Below are 20,712 nucleotides of genomic sequence, written 5' to 3'. Positions count from 1 at the left end.
AAGCCTTTCAAGCTATTAATAAACTTCTTACCAATATCTTGGATGAATAGCCTGCAAACAGTAAAAGAAAATTAAGCAAAACTAAAAAAAACCTACTTAGCCTACTAATTATGGCTTCCGTATGAATTATAAAATAATACAATATACAGCATGGTAAACAGCATCTGAAAATAATTTAAGGAATATCCTATTTTTATGACAACATTGAGTTCACATTAAACAAAGAAGTTGAACTTGCAATAAACTGTGTAATAATCTGAGAAAATTACCTAAGGGGCAGTGCACTGGAGAGATTCTTATCGGATGAAAGTACATTCTTGGGATCTTATTTTTCCAGCCTGTTTAGTGCAGATTAACTAGACATAGAGGCAGAAAAAAACACCTGGCCGTCCTTTACCTCTCTTCTTCTAGCTGGTCTCCTCCTCTTCACTCTGATAGCTGCTTCCTCAAAGACACAGAGTCCCCACCTAAGCAGAGACAGAGACAAAGTAATTTTATTTCAAACATGTATTGCAGCTATGGTAAATTAATGTTCCAGCTCCCTTAAGTCTCAGCCAGTGAGGTATGTTAAGCATCATTGGAAAGTGAGTACAGCTTGAGTCAAAGTTGCTGCTGTGGAATGCACATCTCATTACTCTCAGCCATCCGTTTACTTGGGGGAACATTATGACACATTTAATAAAAGCACTTTGAGTGCCAAAAGTTACTACAACTGCAGGGAAACTACCAAGTGTCCTACTTTGGTTCCAAGCCTTTATGTCCCTTTTGTGTATTCCCCTTTTAGCTTCACTCTTTTTTTGTAAAACCTCAGAATACTACACAACACACCATAAACTTTTCTTGATGCAACTTCTATGATGTTGAATCAGCAATAATAGGAATAGGAATAATAGCTGGAAGCTGTAGATTGGACAGTGGGGGGGGTTTACAATAAGTCTATAGTAAAACCACTAACTTTCATTGACTGCATCTACAATAATAGTCAGCATCCATTCTGCTGGCTGAACTTCATGGGAATTGAAGTTATAGGCTGTGGTTGTGTTGGCCTACGCTACACATTAAAAGTAGCTCCTGTGAAATACAGTTAGCCTGAACACCATTACCTTATATTACAGTTATATAGCTGTAGCAGATTCCATAGTGCTGTTACAACAGGGTCAACAAAATAACTTACAATCACACACAATAACAATCTGGTACAAAAGGAGACGAAGGCCCTGCTCTGAAGAGCTTACAATGTCGACTGTGGTAGTTGTGGCTAATCTACCACCCCAGCTATTGTAAACTAAAGTTCTAGTGTTGAGCAGGTTCATGATGATCTGTTAGCTACTACTACCATGGTCATATGATTTTTCTTATTAATAACTAACTTCCATTTACCTCCCACAAGGAAACCCCTCTCCTGAGCGAACAAAGACAGGCAATGAGGATGAGCCAAGGAGGTATTGAGGTGGGAGAAGGCAAAGGTGGGGGGGATATTTAGCCCCCTCCCTGGAAAAAAAATCCTGTGGACGCCTACGATTATATGTCCCTTTGCATTTGCTTGGAAATAAAAATGTTATCAAATAGCTACTGTTGCAAATGTCATGCTTTAAAAGTTGCTATACCCTAAAGCATTTTATGATATCCTGCTACTTCATAAGGAGCTTTGCAACACAGCAATTGATGTCTGGAAATCTCCTTAACCTATATGTGATCCTGTTGTTTATTTTACATTTTACCTTAACTTAGAAATCTGAATGTTAATTAGATCTACAACAGAATGCATTTCATATAACCTTCCAAATGTATGTTTAAAAATAATGTATAACAATGGACTTTTTTCCCAGCCTGCTTTAGTCACTAGGTTCATTGACAAAAAATTAATAGCATGCATAAATAAATGCATATTTCCAAGTATGGAAACAACTTGCATTGTCTGCATGATATACTTGCCTAGATAGTAGTTTCCTCTTGCAATAAACCTGCAGCGGTACTGAGTTTTTATAGGTATTTCAGTCTCCCAGAGGAGAACTCCCGATGCAGTGAGCTGATATATGCAATCAAAGCATTTGCCTATTTTATTATTTGTGTTGTAAGTTACATTTCATAATGTAATGGCATTTTCTATAACTACTCATTACTACATATACATTGTATGTGTGGATTACCCTTTGATACCAGCACTGGCACTGTATTAGTAATATTTGGTTATTGTAATACAACAAACTTTCCCATATTTCCCAAACTGAGAAAAAAAGTACCTTTTCTGACTTTTACAGAGAGATAATTTACTCATCTATAAAAGCTATTGGAAAAGCCTGCTAAATAGATTATACTATTTGTCCTGGGTTTAGAAATACCCAATGTTTTTATGTTGTTTTGGTTTTTTTCTTTGCAAGTTATAGGGCAACTAGTGTTTTGGTACTTCAAAACCATTTTCCCAAACCTGGTAATTCTGCCCCATGTGCTATTTGGGACACCTTTAAAGCCAGCCAATGCAATTGACCCCATCAAACCATATATTTCTGAAAACTAGCATATTTCAAATGCTAGTATTTTTTTTTTTAACACTTAAAGTTTATTGGTTTTACAATAGACCATGCCAAGACAAAATCAGCAAATGTACATAGATCAGAAAGATAACAATGGCAATGAGAACCAAAATACACGGGACTGAGGTTCCCAAATACTCTCAATACATCCTCGTAACATAACATATGACATGTAAAAAGAAAGAGAGTAACCAGGGCCGGCCTTAGGGGTGTGCGACCTGTGCGACCGCACAGGGCGCCATGGTTGCAAGGGCGCCTGACCGGGACTTAGATTAAAGCATTGGTTTTTTTTTTGTGTGTTTTTTTAAAACTTTATTTAACATCATTCATGTTAAATAAAGTTTAAAAAAAAAACGATGCTTAAATCTAAGTCCCGGTCAGGGGCGCCGAGCGGTTGCTCGTGAAGTTCTCGGCAACCGCTCGGCGCCCCTTACTCTCTCCGGCTCTCAACATGAAATGCCAGCACCGCGGCAGAGCGAGAAGACGGATGCCTCCCGCTCTCACCGCAGGACTCCGGCAACAAGGTAAGTGGGGGGTGTAGTTTGAAGGGGCAGAGGGGGGGGTGTAGTTTGAAGGGGCAGAGGGGGGGGTGTAGTTTGAAGGGGCAGAGGGGGGGTGTAGTTTGAAGGGGCAGAGGGGGGGTGTAGTTTGAAGGGGCAGAGGGGGGGTGTAGTTTGAAGGGGCAGGGGGGGGTGTAGTTTGAAGGGGCAGAGGGGAGGGGTAGTTTGAAGGGGTAGTTTGAGGGGCGGTAGTTTGAAGGGGCATGGGGGGGTAGTTTGAAGGGGCAGAGAGGGCGGGTAGTTTGAAGGGGCAGAGAGGGGGGGTAGTGAGGGGGGGTAGTGAGGGGGGGCGCCAGAGGAGTAGTCCGCACAGGGCGCCACAATGCCTAAGGCCGGCTCTGAGAGTAACAACATATAATGGAAGGCACAGAGAGACAAAAAACAAAAAAAAAACCCAAACACATAAAACAGAGACAAGGACACACAAAAGGGAAAAGCACACCAAGGGAAAGACAAGGAGGGGGGGACAAGGATAGGATACCAAGAACTAGGCCGCAACCAATCGTTGATACGCCTGAACTATGAAGCCGCAGTAGCCTTGAGAAACCAAGGCGTACGGAGTGACCCCAATATGAAGCCCGAAGGGGTATGACCAAATTGATTTTGATAGAACGTAAGCCAGCCTTCCCAAGTCTCCTCAAAAATATGCGGTGTGTCACCGGCAAAATGAGCCGCCCTCTCATTTTGGCAAGTCGTAGTAAGAGAATAAAGGACATCATGTATAGAGGGGGGAGATACAGACTTCCATTTCTTGGCGATACTAATTTTCGCAGCAATAAGCACATGCGCCAGCAGCTTCCGACGAGGGCCAGAGAGGTCATCCGGAAACATGTCCAGGAGCGCCAGTTCAATCGACCGAGGGACCTGACAGGAGAGAAGGTGAGCACCAAGATCAAAAACGTCCTTCCAGTAGCCACTCAGGACAGGGCAGTCCCACCAGATATGTGTCATCGAACCCCGGGCACCGCATAGACGCCAGCACAATGGAGAAACCGTCGGGAAAATGGACGCCAACGTGGTGGGTACATAGTACCAGCGAAACAAGATCTTCCTATTAGTCTCAAAGTGGGTTACATTTTTGGAGACACCACGGATCGTGGACAGAGCCTGAACCCAGTCGGAGACATCAAATGTGCGACCCAATTCGCGTTCCCACGCAACCATATAAGGGAGCTTAACATCCGTACCAGGATTCAGCAGGGCCTGGTAACATAGCGAGATGGGCTTGGAGACCAGTGGAGCCCGAAGGCACATTTTGACGACAGGCGTAGCCGGAGCATGTGACACAGACTTCTGCAGAACAGAGCGGAGCTGAAGGTATTTGAAGAAATCCTGTCGCATGAGGCCAAACTCAGCACACAAGTCCTGGAAGGAGCGGACGTGCGATGATGTAAAAAGCTGTGAAATCGACCGGACACCACGCCAGATCCAGGCATCCAGGGACGTTTGCGGCAGGATAGCCTTTACGGCAGAGAGCGGAGCATATCGGGAAAGCAGTGGCGGAAAACAGAGAGAGAGTCTATGTTTATCCCACAGAGAAATGGATCGTTTCGTAGTAGGTAAGGCGTCCGCTAACGACGGCCTCAGCGACTTAGGGAGCCACAGAAGATCCCCAATGCCGTATGGACGAGTAAAAAGGGTCTCCTGATCAACCCAGGCCACCCGGGAAGCATCCGAGAAGAGCAGCATAGCCTGAGCCAGATGGGCAGCCAAATAGTAGAGCTGAACATTCGGAATACCTAAACCCCCAGAAAACTTGGGCCGCTGCAGGAGCTTCGTAGATATCCTCGGACGTTTGTGAGACCAAATAAAGGCAATGAGGCGGGACCGAATGGAACGCAGGAAGGCAGCCGGGAGGACCACAAGGAGCGTCCGGAAAAAATACAGGAGTTTAGGTAACGCATTCATTTTAAACGCCGTGATACGCCCCAGCCAGGAAACTTCCAGCTTAGACCACCGATTAAGGTCCTCTTGTATCCGGTTCCAGAGGGGGAGAAAATTATGCTTAAACAAAGTAGAAGTGCACTTGGTGATACGGATCCCCAGGTAAGGAAGAAAATCCGAACGCCAATCGTATGGAAAAGAGGACGAAAGTGTAGTCACCAACGAAGAGGGATATCCAATATTAAGGGCCTGGGATTTGCTCCAGTTAATTTTATAATATGAAACTGCACTAAAGGAGTCCAGCAAAGCATGCAACCCCGGCAGTGAAGTTAAAGGTTCCGTGACTGTCAGGAGCACGTCATCCGCGTACAAACTGATTTTAAACTCCTTAGCACGGGCAGAGAAACCCTTGATCTCAGGATCTTCACGGATTGAGATCGCCAAAGGTTCCATAGCCAACGCAAAGAGAAGCGGAGAGAGAGGGCATCCTTGACGTGTACCATTACAAATGCGAAAAGATTTAGAAAGGAATCCAGAGGAACACACCTTGGCCGAAGGGCTGCTGTAGAGAAGAAGGACCGCGTTGATGAACGCCACTGGAAAATTAAAGGCCTCTAGGGTAGCTCTCATATATCCCCAGTGGAGGCGGTCAAACGCCTTCTCCGCATCCAGGGAGAGGAGAAGGCATGGCGATTTAGTAGCATTAGCCAGATGGACAATATTGACAATCTTGGGGGTATTGTCCGACGGCTGGCGGCCCAAAACAAATCCCACCTGATCATTTGAAATCAGCGATGGGAGAAGGCCGTTCAAGCGCAGGGCTAAGAACCGGGAAAAGAGCTTAGTATCTGTGTTCAACAGCGATATTGGCCTGTAGTTGGCACAGCTGGTGGGAGATTTACCCGGCTTGGGAATGGTAACAATCTGCGCCTCCGTCATTTCACTCGGTACAGACGATGCAGACAGAAGATGACTAAACAGGGAGCAGAGACGCGGGGCCAGTATGTCACGAAATTTCTGATAATACGAATTTGGAAGGCCGTCTGGCCCAGGCGCCTTATGAGGCTTAAGCCCCTGGAGAACTGCCTCTATTTCCTCAATTGACGGAGGAGCAACAAGAGAGTCCCAATGCGTAGTTGACAAAGCAGGGATAGGGAGCGACCGTAGAAAGGCAGCAATGGAGGCCTGCGACGGCTGGGCAGTATGTGGCTGGGAGTGCAGATTATATAAAGAGTCGTAATAGTCCGCAAAACTGTCCCCGATATCTTTAGGGTTATAAAGCCGTCGACCATCAGGAGCCTGGATATACTGCGCCGAGATCTGGGCCGAGCGCTGGGTAAGCTTTTTAGCAAGCAAAGAGTCCGCCTTATTGCCCTTAGCGTAATAGGTCTGCTGGAGCCTGCGGAGCATATATTCAGTGCGTTGTAGTTGAAGACGGAGGATATCTGATTTAACAGCCATAAGTTGACGGTAGGTATCCTTAGACCACGACATCTTATTAGACAGCTCCAGCGCTGTGAGACGCTGTGTCAGATCAGAAATGGATTGCGCATAGTCCCGCTTACGTCTAGACGCCAATTTAATGAAACAGCCCCGAACAACAGCTTTATGGGCCAGCCACAGAGTGGTAGCAGCAACGTCGGGAGTATCGTTGAGCTGAAAATAATCCACAAGGGAATCAGAAACTGCAGTAGAAACATCGGTATGCTGTAGCAAACTTTCATTCAGCCTCCACCTAGACGAAGCCGCGCTCCGGGGAAACAGGTCAAAGGAAGTCCATATAGGAGCATGGTCGGACCACGTTATAGAGCCTATGTCCGCTTGCGTGATCGTTTGCAAGGTAAGTTTATCCACAAGAATCAAGTCAATTCTGGAGTAACTGGCGTGTGCCGCCGAGTAGAACGAATAATCTCTGTCGAGGGGATGGGTGACCCTCCAGGAGTCAAACAACAAATGCTGGTGCAACAAGTCCTGGAAACGAGAACTTTGAACGGTCAGAGACTTCAAATACTTGGACGACATCTTAGCAGAAGAGTCAAGAGACGGGATCGGTAGCAAATTAAAATCACCTCCAACAAAAATCCGGCCAGCAGCAACCCTACGTAACTTGGTGAAGACACGGTCCAGGAAAGAGAGCTGATGAGTATTAGGAGCGTAGACATTGAGGAACATGCACACCAAACCATTGAGAGTGCCATGGAGGATGAGAAAGCGACCTTGAGGGTCACAGATTTTCGAAAGGAGTTGGAACTGGACATCTCTACGAAATAAAATAGCCACTCCGAGTTTCTTGGAAGTAGAAGAAGCGTGGAAGTCTAAGGGGTAGTATTTAGAGGTCAAACGAGGAGTCCTCGTTTTGAGGAGATGAGTTTCTTGAACCATAATGACAGAGGCGTTACGTGATCTCGCTTCCTGAAGAAGCATATGACGTTTATGGATAGTATTAAGGCCCTTAGCGTTGATCGAGAGCAGCGTAATAGAAGACATAGTCAACAGAAGGCAGGAGAATAGGAAAAACAAAGGAAGACAAACACAACAACACACACAAGGGGGAGAACTAACAGGACAGACGACAAAAAGAGACAAAGAGAAAAAACTATACAATGGAGTTTTAGGCCAGAATCGTGACAACCGAGACTAAGCCACAATTTATTCCCACCGAAAACCAGAGGGGTTCGGAGGAAAAGAAGTACATACAAAGGGCGAGGAAACATCAGCCCATGGTAACCATATGAGAAAGAAAACAAAACAAAACAAAACAAAACAAAAAGGGGTAGAAGGTGCAGGTAAGTAATCACATATGAACCAAGGCCACAAGGAGCCAATCAACATATATGCGCATACATGGTGAGGGGGCCAAAGATGGGCGACCCCACAAAAAAACCAAAGAGTGCAGACCTATGGTTGTGCACCAACCCTTATAATGCTGGCATTAAGAATAAACGAGGGGGTAACCTCTGCACTAAGGTGGTAAGTCAGCATGGGGGGCCCCAATCATGGAGAAGCCAAGAAGTACCTGTGTACATGTATGTGTGCGTGTGCGTATATTGGAGTGGAAATCTGCCAGACACGTAGTTAGCCCCTATAATGCAGGCATTAAGAATTAACGAGGGGGTAACCTCTACACTAACAGAGTGCTAAGTCAGCATGGGGGGCCCCAATCATGGACAAGCCAAGAAGTACATGTGTACATATAGGTATGCGTGTGCGTGTGGATGCGGGGGTAAGCAATCCCATACTGGGTGGTAATCTCTGCACTAACAGTGTGCTAAGTCAGCATGGGGGGTCCCAATCATGGACAAGCCAAGAAGTACATGTGTACATGTATATGTGCGTGAGCGTGTGGATGCGGGGGTAAGCAATCCCATACTGGGGTGAAAGCTGTCAGACATGGAGTTAACCCCATAATGCAGACAGTAATAAGCAACCGTGGGGTAACCTCTGCAACAGAGTGCCATTGCAGCGTGGGGGGCCCTAATCACAAATAAGCCGAGTGGCACATGTGGACATATAGGTGCGTGTGTGTGTAAGTGTGGTACAAGAACCTCACCCACTTTGGGGTGAAGAACCGTCAGACAGGTAGGTAACCCCCACCATGCTAGAGTGCCACTTAACATGCGCAGGAGTAACTTCTGCAATGCTGGAGTGTAAACCTACAGGTAGCTAACCTCCACCATGCCAGAATGCCACCGCTTTGCCTAAGCAACCCTGCATTGTGGAAATGCAGCAGTCAGGTGTACGTGTGGATTGCCACTGTGTCCGTGTGTGTGTGGAGTGTACCTTGGACAGGCTGCAATTCAAGTCCCCCTATTACGTGGGCAACAGCTGCAGTACAGGGAAACATACAGCTATGTGTACCGGTATAACAAATGCAACAAAAACAAACATGTAAACAGCGAGATGTAATACACCTCCACAAAGAAAAAAACAAACAAACACCGGAGCCCAGACAGACCATACACTCCAAAACGAAGGAGCCCTGCAAGTCCCATAACAGCAGACAGTCCATAGCAGCTAGAAGATGGAAAAATCAGGTGGCCTGAGATGACACGGTAGGCTGAGAGCTAGAAGGGCCACGGGTAAAGCGCCGTCGATCCTTGCGTTTCCCCGGCGAAACTAATTCCCACTCAGTCGAGAGACCACGAGCCGGAGCATGTTCCTGAGGCATAGCAGCAACAGACGTGCCATCAACCACCATGCCCCAATGCTGCAGAAGCTGGAGACCTTCAGCGGGAGACTGGACGGTAGAATGGATCCCATTCCTGGACACCAAGAGCTTGACCGGGAACCCCCACCTGTAAGGTATGTTGTTGGTGCGTAGTACAGAGGTGATCGGTGCAAAGGAGCGTCTCTTAGAGAGGGTAGCGGCAGAAAGATCAGCATAGAGATGAAGGTCGGCATAAGGCTCCGGTAAGGTAGGGAAGGCACGGGCACATCTCAGGAGAGCCTCTTTAGCGTGAAAATAATGGAGACGAATAATAACATCCCGAGGAATGTGCGATGGTAGAGACTTCGGTTTGGGGATGCGATGGATGCGGTCGAGGAGAAAGTCCGAGGGGGGAACATCAGGTAGCAAAGAGCAGTAAAAAGTAGAGACATACTCCGGTAGGGCAGCCATAGACACCTCTTCCGAGATCCCCCGAATGCGAAGATTGTTCCGACGGGAACGGTCCTCCAGGTCAGCAATCTTGCTGTGCATCGTCTGAACTTGATCTTCCACAGTGTTATGTCGGTCCACCAGATCATTAAAGGCGGAGGCGAAGTCCTCAAACCTTCCCTCCAAGTGATCCGTCCTGGAACCCAATTGCTGCAGATCTGATTTAATGTCTGACAACATGTCCTTAATCTCTGAAGTCATTGCCACCCTCATACTATCCAGCATAGTCTGCAGAAGCTGAGTGGTAACAGGAGCATCTACTGCTTCATCATCTTCCTCCAACTCTGGCTGGGAAGCTGGAAGTGGCGGGCCATCGCCATCTTGGTCAGAGAAAGGCGGCCTAGCCCGTTTCGGGAAGTATTGCGGGAGCTTCTGCGTGGACCTCTTCGGGTGTTTAGAGGCCATGAAAACGAACCCCCAAGATGTCAGGAACAAAATAAACAAAACCAAATAAAAAAGAAAGAAAAAAAAAATCGTGAATAGGCTATGTACGGCTGATATTTCGTCGGAGCTCTAGTGAAAGACGGCCATGCGGTTAGGCTGCCAGACCACGCCCCCCAAATGCTAGTATTTTAACTCTTTCCTTGCACTAATTCTACCACTAGTCTTTGTCAAACTTTGAGATTGATAGCTCCTATTTACCCCATCAAACCATATATGCTTGAAAACCAGACACCCCAGGGTATTTCAAATACTGGCATTTTAACTTTTTACAGGCACTAATTCTACTACAAGCTGTAGTCAAAATTTGTGGTACTTATTTTTTTGTGGGTTTTTTCCACACACGTTTTACTTTTGGTATTTACCGCTCCTGGTATATGTCACTGTCAAACAACCCCGGTATGTTTTCAGCAACATCTCCCGAGGACAGTGATACCACCCATGCATGGATTTGTCATTTTTGTCAATTGGGAAGTGTGTTTCAAATTTGAATTTGGACATGTTGAAAATTCTGCCCACATATCCTATTTGGGACATTTTTGAAGCTGGTCAGTTAAACTTACCCCATCAAATCATATATATTTTGAAAACTAGACTCCAGGGTATTCCAAATGCTGGTATTTTACCAGTGTGCAGTAATATTTTTTGGGGGGGGGTCCACACACATTCTACATAATCTATGAATGTACAGCTCATGGTATTTGCCACAGCCAAACAACACCCGAATATGTGTTCAGCAACATCTCCTAAGTACAGTGATGCATGCATGGGTTGTTTGGGGGCTAAAAGGCCACATTTGGGACATGTGCGTTTTTCAAATTAGAATTTTGACATGTGGTAATCCTGTCCCAATGTGTTATTTGGGATATCGTTTGAGAGGTGTGCATTTTTTTGGAATTTGGACATCTGGACAGTCTGTACCTGGCCAATTCGAGTTACACCATCGAATCATAAATTTTAAAACTAGACAGCCAATGTACTAATAAACAAAATATCAGATAGCTAATTAAACAAATGTGGATGTGTGTCTGTTTTAGTATTATTGTTAATTAAAGTTATAGGGGAGTGAGAGTCATGGGCTGGATTGGGAGGGAAAAGTCTTCATAAAAAGCTGGTCCAACTGCAATATTACGTGACTCCGCAATAAAATCAAGCAGCCAGAAAGACAACTGCAGCTGCGAGATGGGTAAAGGGAGGGAGGGTGTTATGACTAAGTACATATGTATGTATGTTTGTTAGTGTGAGAGTGTATGTGTGTGTGTGTAAGAGCATGAATGTCAGGAACCAATTTTTCGCTGCCTGAACCATGGTTTTTTTTTATACCTGTGGTGTTTACATCTGCAACCACTAGTGGCCACTCTCCACCCTCTGGAGCACTCAGAACTCAGGTGTGCCTTGTTACCTGTGTTGAGCCCTAGTCTACATCCAGCTGGGCCTTGTTACCTGGATTGCCCTGCCTTTATGAACCTGCCCTGCCCTTCAGTGAGGGCCTTTGTATTGAAGTCTATGGACCTTCCTGCTGTGGCTCAGCACCTGTACTGTTCCTGGTTCCCTGCTTTGTGTCCTGATCAAGTGGACTCCCTGCTTTGTGTCCTTCCAAGTGGACTCCCTGCTTTGTGTCCTTCCAAGTCGACTCCCTGCTTTGTGTCCTTCCAAGCGGACTGTGTGCCTGTCGCGCCCTTCCAAGCGGGCTGTGTGCCTGTCGCGCCCTTCCAAGCGGGCTCTCTGTCTGTCGCGCCCTTCCAAGCGGGCTCTCTGTCTGTCGCGCCCTTCCAAGCGGGCTCTCTGTCTGTCGCGCCCTTCCAAGCGGGCTCTCTGTCTGTCGCGCCCTTCCAAGCGGGCTCTCTGTCTGTCGCGCCCTTCCAAGCGGGCTCTCTGTCTGTCGCGCCCTTCCAAGCGGGCTCTCTGTCTGTCGCGCCCTTCCAAGCGGGCTCCCTGCCAAAAGACTTATTACCTATATTTTATTTTGCCATACGTCCGGTTACTTGCTTAGACTATATTACCCTTATTTGCTGGTCCAGTTATATACATGAAATACACTGCATTACCTGGATTTCTGTTTGTGGTGTCTTTGTTTGCATAATCATGCACCGTGGGTTACATACTGAACCCCAAGTATCCCCTGCGCATGGGCTCCTACCTGACCTGATCACCCGAGTCCTGACAATGAACTTGTGTTAGAATTATTGTGTAAGTGTGTGTTTCCCCAAGTCCAATTCACATTTACATGAAGTAGCAAGCAGAAAAATAAGCAGAGTATTCTAATCATCCAAATGTCAAATAATTTAATTATTTCAGCAATTCTATCATGCAAGTTAAAAGTAGAAGGGGTAGAGGGGAGTCACTGGCTGTTAAACATCCTCCCCGCATAGATATGGGAGGACAATTGCTGTGCATGTGCTATTTCTCTTCTGCTTAAGATATATTTGTTATCATCCTCTGTATTCCGGGGTAAATGCATTTAGCTTAAGCTTGGCCCAGGGTGCTGTCAGGATGCAGCTAAGCAATATGGGAGTTGAACATTTTGCTCCAACTGCCAAACCTAATGTCTTTTACAGAACAACCTACATATACATCCAGCCCTAGTTGTCTCCTCCTGACCTATATTTGTATTCATTTAATCACATTTGTGCATTCAAATCATAACTCATCTGTCTGATCTTCTATGCAAGTTGATATCATATATACAGCACCCATATTTGCACTCAGGAACACTTGCCCGAGCACTCTGACCCGAGCACTTTGCACTGCTCTGACACTCTGGCCCCAGCACTTTGCACTGCTTTCACACTCTGGCCCCAGCACTCACACTTTGCCCCAGCACTTTGCCCTGCACTCACACTTTGCCCCAGCACTTTGCCCAGCACTCAAGCTTTGCCCCAGCACTTTGCCCTGCACCCACACTTTGCCCCATCACTTTGCCCTGCACCCACACTTTGCCCCAGCACTCATACTTTGTCCCAGCACTTTGCCCTGCACTCACACTTTGCCCCAGCACTCAGTCTCACACTTTGCCCCATAACTCACACTTTGCCCCAGCACTTTGCCCTGCACCCACACTTTTCTCTGCACTCAGTCTCACACTTTACCCCAGCACTCATACTTCGCCCCAGCACTTTGCCCTGCACTCACACTTTGCTCCAGCACTCAGTCTCACACTTTGCCCTGCACCCACACTTTGCCCCAGCACTCAGTCTCACACTTTGCCCTGCACTCACACTTTGCCCTGCACCCACACTTTGCTCAGCACTCAGTCTCACACTTTGCCCCATAACTCACACTTTGCCCCAGCACTTTTCCCAGCACCCACACTTTGCAACCAGCACTCAGTCTCACACTTTGCCCCAACATTCAGTCTCTCAATTTGCCCCAGCACTCAGTCTTGCACTTTGCCCCAGCACTCACATTTTGTCCCAGCACTTTGCCATATACTCACACTTTGCCCCAGAACTTTGCCATACACTCACACTTTGCCCCAGCACTTTGCCCTGCACTCACACTCTGCCCCAGCACTTTGCCCTGCACTCATACTTTGCCCCCCAGGACTCGCACATTGCCCCTACACTTTGCCCTGCACTCACACTTTTCTCCAGCACTCAGTCTCACACTTTGCCCTGCACCCATACTTTGCACCCACACTTTGCCCCAGCACTCACACTTTGCCCTGCACCCACACTTTGCCCCGGCACTCAGTCTCACACTTTGCCCCGGCACTCAGTCTCACACTTTGCCCCGGCACTCACACTTTGCCCCGGCACTCAGTCTCACACTTTGCCCCGGCACTCAGTCTCACACTTTGCTCCGGCACTCAGTCTCACACTTTGCCCCGGCACTCAGTCTCACACTTTGCCCCGGCACTCAGTCTCACACTTTGCCCCTGCACTCAGTCTCACACTTTGCCCCGGCACTCAGTCTCACACTTTTCCCCGGCACTCAGTCTCACACTTTGCCCCTGCACTCACACTTTGCCCCAGCACTCAGTCTCACACTTTGCCCCGGCACTCAGTCTCACACTTTGCCCCGGCACTCAGTCTCACACTTTGCCCCGGCACTCAGTCTCACACTTTGCCCCGGCACTCAGTCTCACACTTTGCCCCGGCACTCAGTCTCACACTTTGCCCCGGCACTCAGTCTCACACTTTGCCCCGGCACTCAGTCTCACACTTTGCCCCGGCACTCAGTCTCACACTTTGCCCCGGCACTCAGTCTCACACTTTGCCCCGGCACTCACACTTTGCTCCGGCACTCAGTCTCACACTTTGCTCCGGCACTCAGTCTCACACTTTGCTCCGGCACTCAGTCTCACACTTTGCTCCGGCACTCAGTCTCACACTTTGCCCCTGCACTCACACTTTGCCCCGGCACTCAGTCTCACACTTTGCCCCGGCACTCAGTCTCACACTTTGCCCCGGCACTCAGTCTCACACTTTGCCCCGGCACTCAGTCTCACACTTTGCCCCGGCACTCACACTTTGCCCCGGCACTCAGTCTCACACTTTGCTCCGGCACTCAGTCTCACACTTTGCACCGGCACTCACACTTTGCCCTGCACCCACACTTTGCCCCAGCACTCAGTCTCACACTTTGCCCTGCACCCACACTTTGCCCCAGCACCTTGACCCAGCAACGCACATAGCACTCGCACATTGCACTCACTTACCTCAGATATGCACTCGTTCCAAGTAGCAGAATAGTTTCTTTGGGCAGCAGACCTTTCTTTATGTAAACGCGTCACAGCCAGCGCTCACCGGGGTCATGTAGCTGCGTGAAGGAGGAGACTGCAGAGTGCGTAGCAGAAGCAGAGAAAAGATTGCGGAGGAGGTGAAGCGAGCCGACAGCTTAACAACGAATCGATCATTCAACTATTTTCATTATCGATTATTATCGATTCGTTGTTGCAGCCCTAAACATATTATGACACTAGCGGTTGGTATGATACACTTTATAGATCTAAGTAATGCATAGGTAATATGTGAAGAGCTAAAAAAAAGTTGATTAAATACTGCAGTATATATATTAGGTTATTAATATAACTATTACTAGAATTATGGAGAAACCGCAGGGGCTAGTACAATTATGAATGTATATGTATTAATTTATGTAGTTATGTAATGTATAATATATGTATTTATTTATTGTGTAAAAAAAAAATAAAACTTAAAAAAAAACAAAAACAAACATTTCAGGTGTCCTAATCGGGGGCCACAGAGTTTGACCCCAAAGTGGTCAATCTCCTCTCCTTAAATAAGAGACCACAGAAAGGGCCTTGAACAGGGGCTTAAACTGACCCAGGACAAACTTCTGCATGATGTGTCATCTTCTGCAGGGTATTTGTCTGGCTGGACCATCCGGTCAAAACAGAGCCAGATTAAGAGCATCATGGGCTTGATGCTGAGGATTTTGATGGGCCCTTTTTATGGAAATAAATAAAATAGGGGGATTAGGAGCAGCTCAGTACAGTAAAAAAGTCATCATACATGGGATGCCTGAAGTCACATCCTGCTTTTTTAATAAAATAAGCAGATTGAAAAAGAGAAAATAACACTGCATTGACCCCCATTTTGTGTTTTTGCCCCTTGTATATTGCCCCCAGCCTGCCCCTCCATTCAGTATTGATCTATGAGATGGCCCCAGATGTCCCCTTGTGTTTAAATGCCATTCAGCCAGCCCCACATTGTGTATTTATACCCCCAGCCACCACCCCCTATCATTGACGTATGTGATGCCCTAGCCAGCCCCCTCTGTATTGATGCCCTTACTTCCTTGTTTATGTCATCATCATGTAATCAGTATTAGTTTTGGTTACTTTACTTTTTTTCCCGACTTTCCTGTCTGCTCTGTGCTCTCCTTCACAGGACTGACCGCCACCATCCCCCGGACCGGTCCACCGGGAAGTCTCTTGGTTTCCCTGTAGGCCAGTTCAGCCCTGACTGGGCCTATTTTCAGGTAAGGGCCTGGAGCTGCAGCTCCATCAGCCCCTAGGTTAATCTGGCCCTGTCTATGGGATGTAGCAGTAGTCCTGGTTTGTTTTATGTTTTTTCTGTATAGTTCTGTTTTAGTGTGTGTCATAAATGTGTGGGGAAAATTCACTATGTTTTGCATAACACTGATGCTTGCCTTTGGATGTGGTTTTCTGATATGCTGTCTTGTCTTTTCTTCCAGCTTGACCTGATAGCCAGAGCTCTGTGGTTTCTTGCTTGGAGGCATCTCAGTTTTATTCGCCTGGTTCTGAATATCGTTTCCTCTTTTCTTGTCTTGTTTTATTGGTTGTTTCCAGTTTACTGTTCACTATTTCTTTGCTGCTATTGGTGAGAGTATGTAAAATACTAGCTTCCTGTCTTTATTAAAATTGTAATTATTCAGACACCAAGGTTAGAATATTTTTTAGTAATCTAGCTCCTCCTGCAACAGAGGTTTTGGGACTGCTGCTTAACAATATATATAGAAAGGTCTATTCACTAGTGCAAATAAAACATAGACGGGAACATATCTTACAGCAAATAAGAACCATTCGGCCCAGGGCTGGTGCAAGGATTTTTGTCACCCCAGGGCAAACCTCATTTTGCCAATCCTTTGGGTCCTCGGCTTGTATACCGCCCATCATACATAAAACCGCCCCCTGCATTGCCGGCGTCTACATTGCAAGCATAGATCACAGGTCACACACCTCAAAGGCAACTAATATTGCACATATAGGATTTGCCCATTATCCAGACCGCACACTGCCTTTATTATCTCTCTCCTCTCTCTCTCCAGGAAGCAGCTTCCTGAGCCAGGCATGGATCCAGAGCCTGAACTCGAAGGGGTACTCACACTAACACACCAATCTAGAAACACCAACACAACTAAACACTTAGCACTAACATACACACCCAGATACTCAACTCTAACACATGTGCACACAAACTAACACACACACCCAGACACCCACAGAAACCAAATATTCAAATTAACACAATCAGACACAGACATGCTAACATACACACGAACATTCACAGACATACAGACACATCAGACATATGTCCAAACACTCACATACCCAAACAAACATGTTAACATACCCACAGGAACATTCTCACACACTAAAATACCCATACACATACATACTAACTTACAGACACACTTTCACCAACATCCTTTATTAATTAGTTTTAAGTTATAATCATTAGATTTCAACTAGGAAGAATGCACATTTTGAATGCAACCACCCCTTAATATAATTTAATTTATTTAGGTTCTCTCATTATTCTAAGTCTTCATCATTGTTCAAAAAAAACCAAACATACACATTGAACAACATATGGGAAGATGTTACATATTCCTTTGGGAACGTTTAACAAACACCCCTGGGTGTAAGCATTTAAATAAAAAACTCACACATGTATTTCTACTTCAATAAAAACAATGCATCATTGTTGGTCCTGATTAAAGGATCAGAAATCTACATGGGATTATGAGACCATTATGTTTTAGCATTGCAAACTCAACCGCCTTGTAAGTCAATATTGTGGTTTAGCCCTCAATTAAAACATTTCAATTTATATTTTTTATACAATGGATATTTTGGGCATTTACCAAAATTCATCTTCAGGCTTAAATAAAGTGACTGTGGGATTGTGCTATTATGTCCGTTATCTACAGTATCAGCCAGACAGTTGCATTATTTTAACAGTAATATATAGAAACAGATATTATCTTTATAATGCAATATATTTTTAATTTTTTTTACTAAATGATGTACATTGGAATTGGCTTTACTAACTAAAATCGAATTGAATACAATATTTTGGGAGCCCATCTATGATACAATATGAAAATGTAATTATACATTGACTACTGAACACATTTTGTATAGATTCACTGTTTTAAAGTTTAGTGATTATTTTCCTACATCCAGTGATGCCCCAGATCAGATTAGCTACTTAGTCTTTGGATTTTTTTTACATATTATTACTGTTATTAGTTATTTCTGTAGTGCTGTAAAATGTTTATGTGGTGACTTAGAGTGGTAAAGAGAGGTTTACATACGAATTGATCCACCAAGCGTATATATAAAATTGGATCAATTCGTATGTAAACCTTCATATACAAGCACGTGATCGGGAAGGACGGAGGAAGCCAAACTTCTATACGCCAGACACACCGGTTTTCAACTGTAAGTGTACACCTGTTCTGGCGTGCCAGAACTCTGTTGAAATACCACACCATTGTATTTTTTATTTTTCTCTATATATACTCCACACGCGGATCGTGGAGGACTTATACACAAAGCTTGATCATCTTTTCTAAAGTGTGAGTGCATATACACCATTTCTTACGCTAAAAGTTTACCTGACATACCACACTATTATAAAATTTTTCTCTGTTTATGTTTCAAATTGGATAATCGACTAAAAACACAAGCGCCCCCTAGTGGATCAAAATTATCTTTCTAACACTGGGAGAGTGTTATTACGGGTTTTGCTGCTGTGTATCCGGTTTAAAAAGAGAAAGGAAAGTATTTTCTTGATTGTTTCTTGCACACATTTTTTGACGCTGGTTTTTTCACAATTTTTTGTAACTCAACTTCGCTCCAGCTTTAGAACCGATGGCCAGATATTCTCCTTCAGGATTTTCTAGTAGAGAGCAGAATTCATGGTTCCATCAATTATGGCAAGTCACCAAGGCCCTAAAGCAGCAAAGCAGCCCCATGTGATCACGCTGTTGGTACGGTATTCTTATTGTTAAATGTTGTGTTAGCTTTATGCCAGATGTAACGGAACCCATGTTTTGACTCATCAGTCCACAGAATTTTATCCCAAGACTTTTTTTGGCAAATGTAAAACAAGCTTTTGTGTTCTTTTTGATCAGCAGTGTTTTTTGCTTTGCAACTCTGCCATGGATGCCATTTGTGCAGTCTCTTTCTTACTTTTTAATAGGTTTGACAATGTCATTGAGTATATATTTAGTCTCTCTTATTACCTCTTTTGAGACATTAAACCATATGTACATACTTAGCCAGTTTTAATGTTAAGGTCACCTAGGTTAATGGATGCATGTCATAATCATAATATTTGTTTCATAGTTTCATATATAGCATTATTGGTTGTATAGCGATATTACTTAGATTTTATAATGCTAAGCTTTAAAATGTATTGCAAAGTCTATTGTTTACAAATATAATTTTTGTTTGACATACATCTCAGAGAGATAATAGACCAATTATTCACATCACTACTAACATGTATTGTTCAATAGTAGTAGAATTTTAATATTGTTTTGCTTTTGCTCTAGGAAACAGCAATTTTCAAATGATGAATAATACAAAGGTCACAATGTTCATGCTTCTTCAGCTCTGGGATTCTCATGATGGACACATTGTCTTCTCAATAACTTTCACCCTTATTTATGTATTGACATTGACTGGAAACTTCATGATTATTACCATTTGCAGGCTTGAGAGGACACTAGGCACACCAATGTACTTTTTCCTCAGTCACCTTGCCACTTTAGAAATCTGCTACATTTCTGTAATCGTCCCCAAAATGCTTTACAATTCAATGTCAGGGGATAATGCTATTTCATATATTGCCTGTCTTACTCAGTTGTATTTGTTCGGCTCGTTGGGTTCAACAGAATGCTTTCTTCTGGCTATAATGGCATATGATAGATATTTAGCTGTGTGCAAACCTTTACATTATCATGCAGTCATGACATCCAGGCTTTGTTTTTGTTTGGCTGCGTGCTGCTGGACATCTGGTTTCATATCTACCTTGTCCTCAATACTTTTAATCTCAACATTACAATTTTGTGGCCCAGAGCAAATTCAGCATTTCTTTTGTGACATTTCTCCTCTTTTAAAATTGTCTTGCACTGATGTTCAGAATACTGAGACCCTAATTTTTCTCTTAGCTTCTGTTATACTTGTTGGATCTTGTGCAGTTACTCTACTTTCATACTTTAGGATTCTTTCCACTCTGTTGGCTATAAAATCAAGAGCTGGTAGGGGAAGGGCCCACTCAACCTTTGCTTCTCATCTCACTGTGGTTACAGTTTATTATAGTACTATGATATTTGTCTATGTTCGCCCAACTACAGGCAATCCTTCAAGGTTTAACAAAGTCCTATCTGTTTTGTACACGATTTTGACACCATTTCTTAATCCTTTTATATATTCTTTAAGAAATAAAGAGGTACAAGGAGCTCTTATGAAAACATTACGCAAGGTTATTTCCCATATGCCAAAAACCTCTTATAAGTAAATAGAGTACAGATTAAGTTTTAATAATTACACAGCACAGCACTTCCCTAGTACCACACCTCTCTTAACATTTACGTGGTATGAGGAGACAGGAAGAAGGGGTCGCAGGGGATAACTACCGAGCTCTGCTTCTTCTCTTGCAAATTTATCATAGCCTGGCCAGCAGCTTCTTTTACAATAAAGAAACAATAAAATTTAAGTTTCACATGCAGTAAGCCCAATGTGGCAGCTTGTTACCATGGTAACAGACATGGCTTAAAGTACGAGAATGTTGCCAGCTGATTTATTGTAAAGTCAGCTGGCTATAGTGCTGCAAAAAAAGCCTAATCCCATTTTACATGCCGGGATCAGGGATAATGAGGTCACAAATGCAAAAAGAATAAATCTAAATATTTT

The 20,712-nt window shown here is 44.7% G+C and overlaps 1 protein-coding gene across 1 annotated transcript; it reads left to right on the top strand.

Moving 5' to 3' along the window:
* Positions 1 to 19,390: 19,390 nt before the first annotated feature.
* LOC149278012 (olfactory receptor 6Q1-like) lies at positions 19,391 to 20,317 on the top strand. Its single transcript, XM_089502508.1, has one exon. It carries the CDS (start codon positions 19,391 to 19,393, stop codon positions 20,315 to 20,317), a length of 927 nt encoding a protein of 308 aa, XP_089358634.1.
* The last annotated feature ends 395 nt before the right edge of the window (positions 20,318 to 20,712 follow it).

This window comes from Sceloporus occidentalis, unplaced genomic scaffold (assembly GCF_023333645.1).
Source record: "Sceloporus occidentalis isolate IW3139 unplaced genomic scaffold, rSceOcc1.0.p SCAF_204, whole genome shotgun sequence".
Classification (NCBI taxonomy): domain Eukaryota; kingdom Metazoa; phylum Chordata; class Lepidosauria; order Squamata; family Phrynosomatidae; genus Sceloporus; species Sceloporus occidentalis.
Note: the sequence above shows the minus strand (reverse complement) of the source record. Positions and strands in the feature narration are given on the sequence as shown.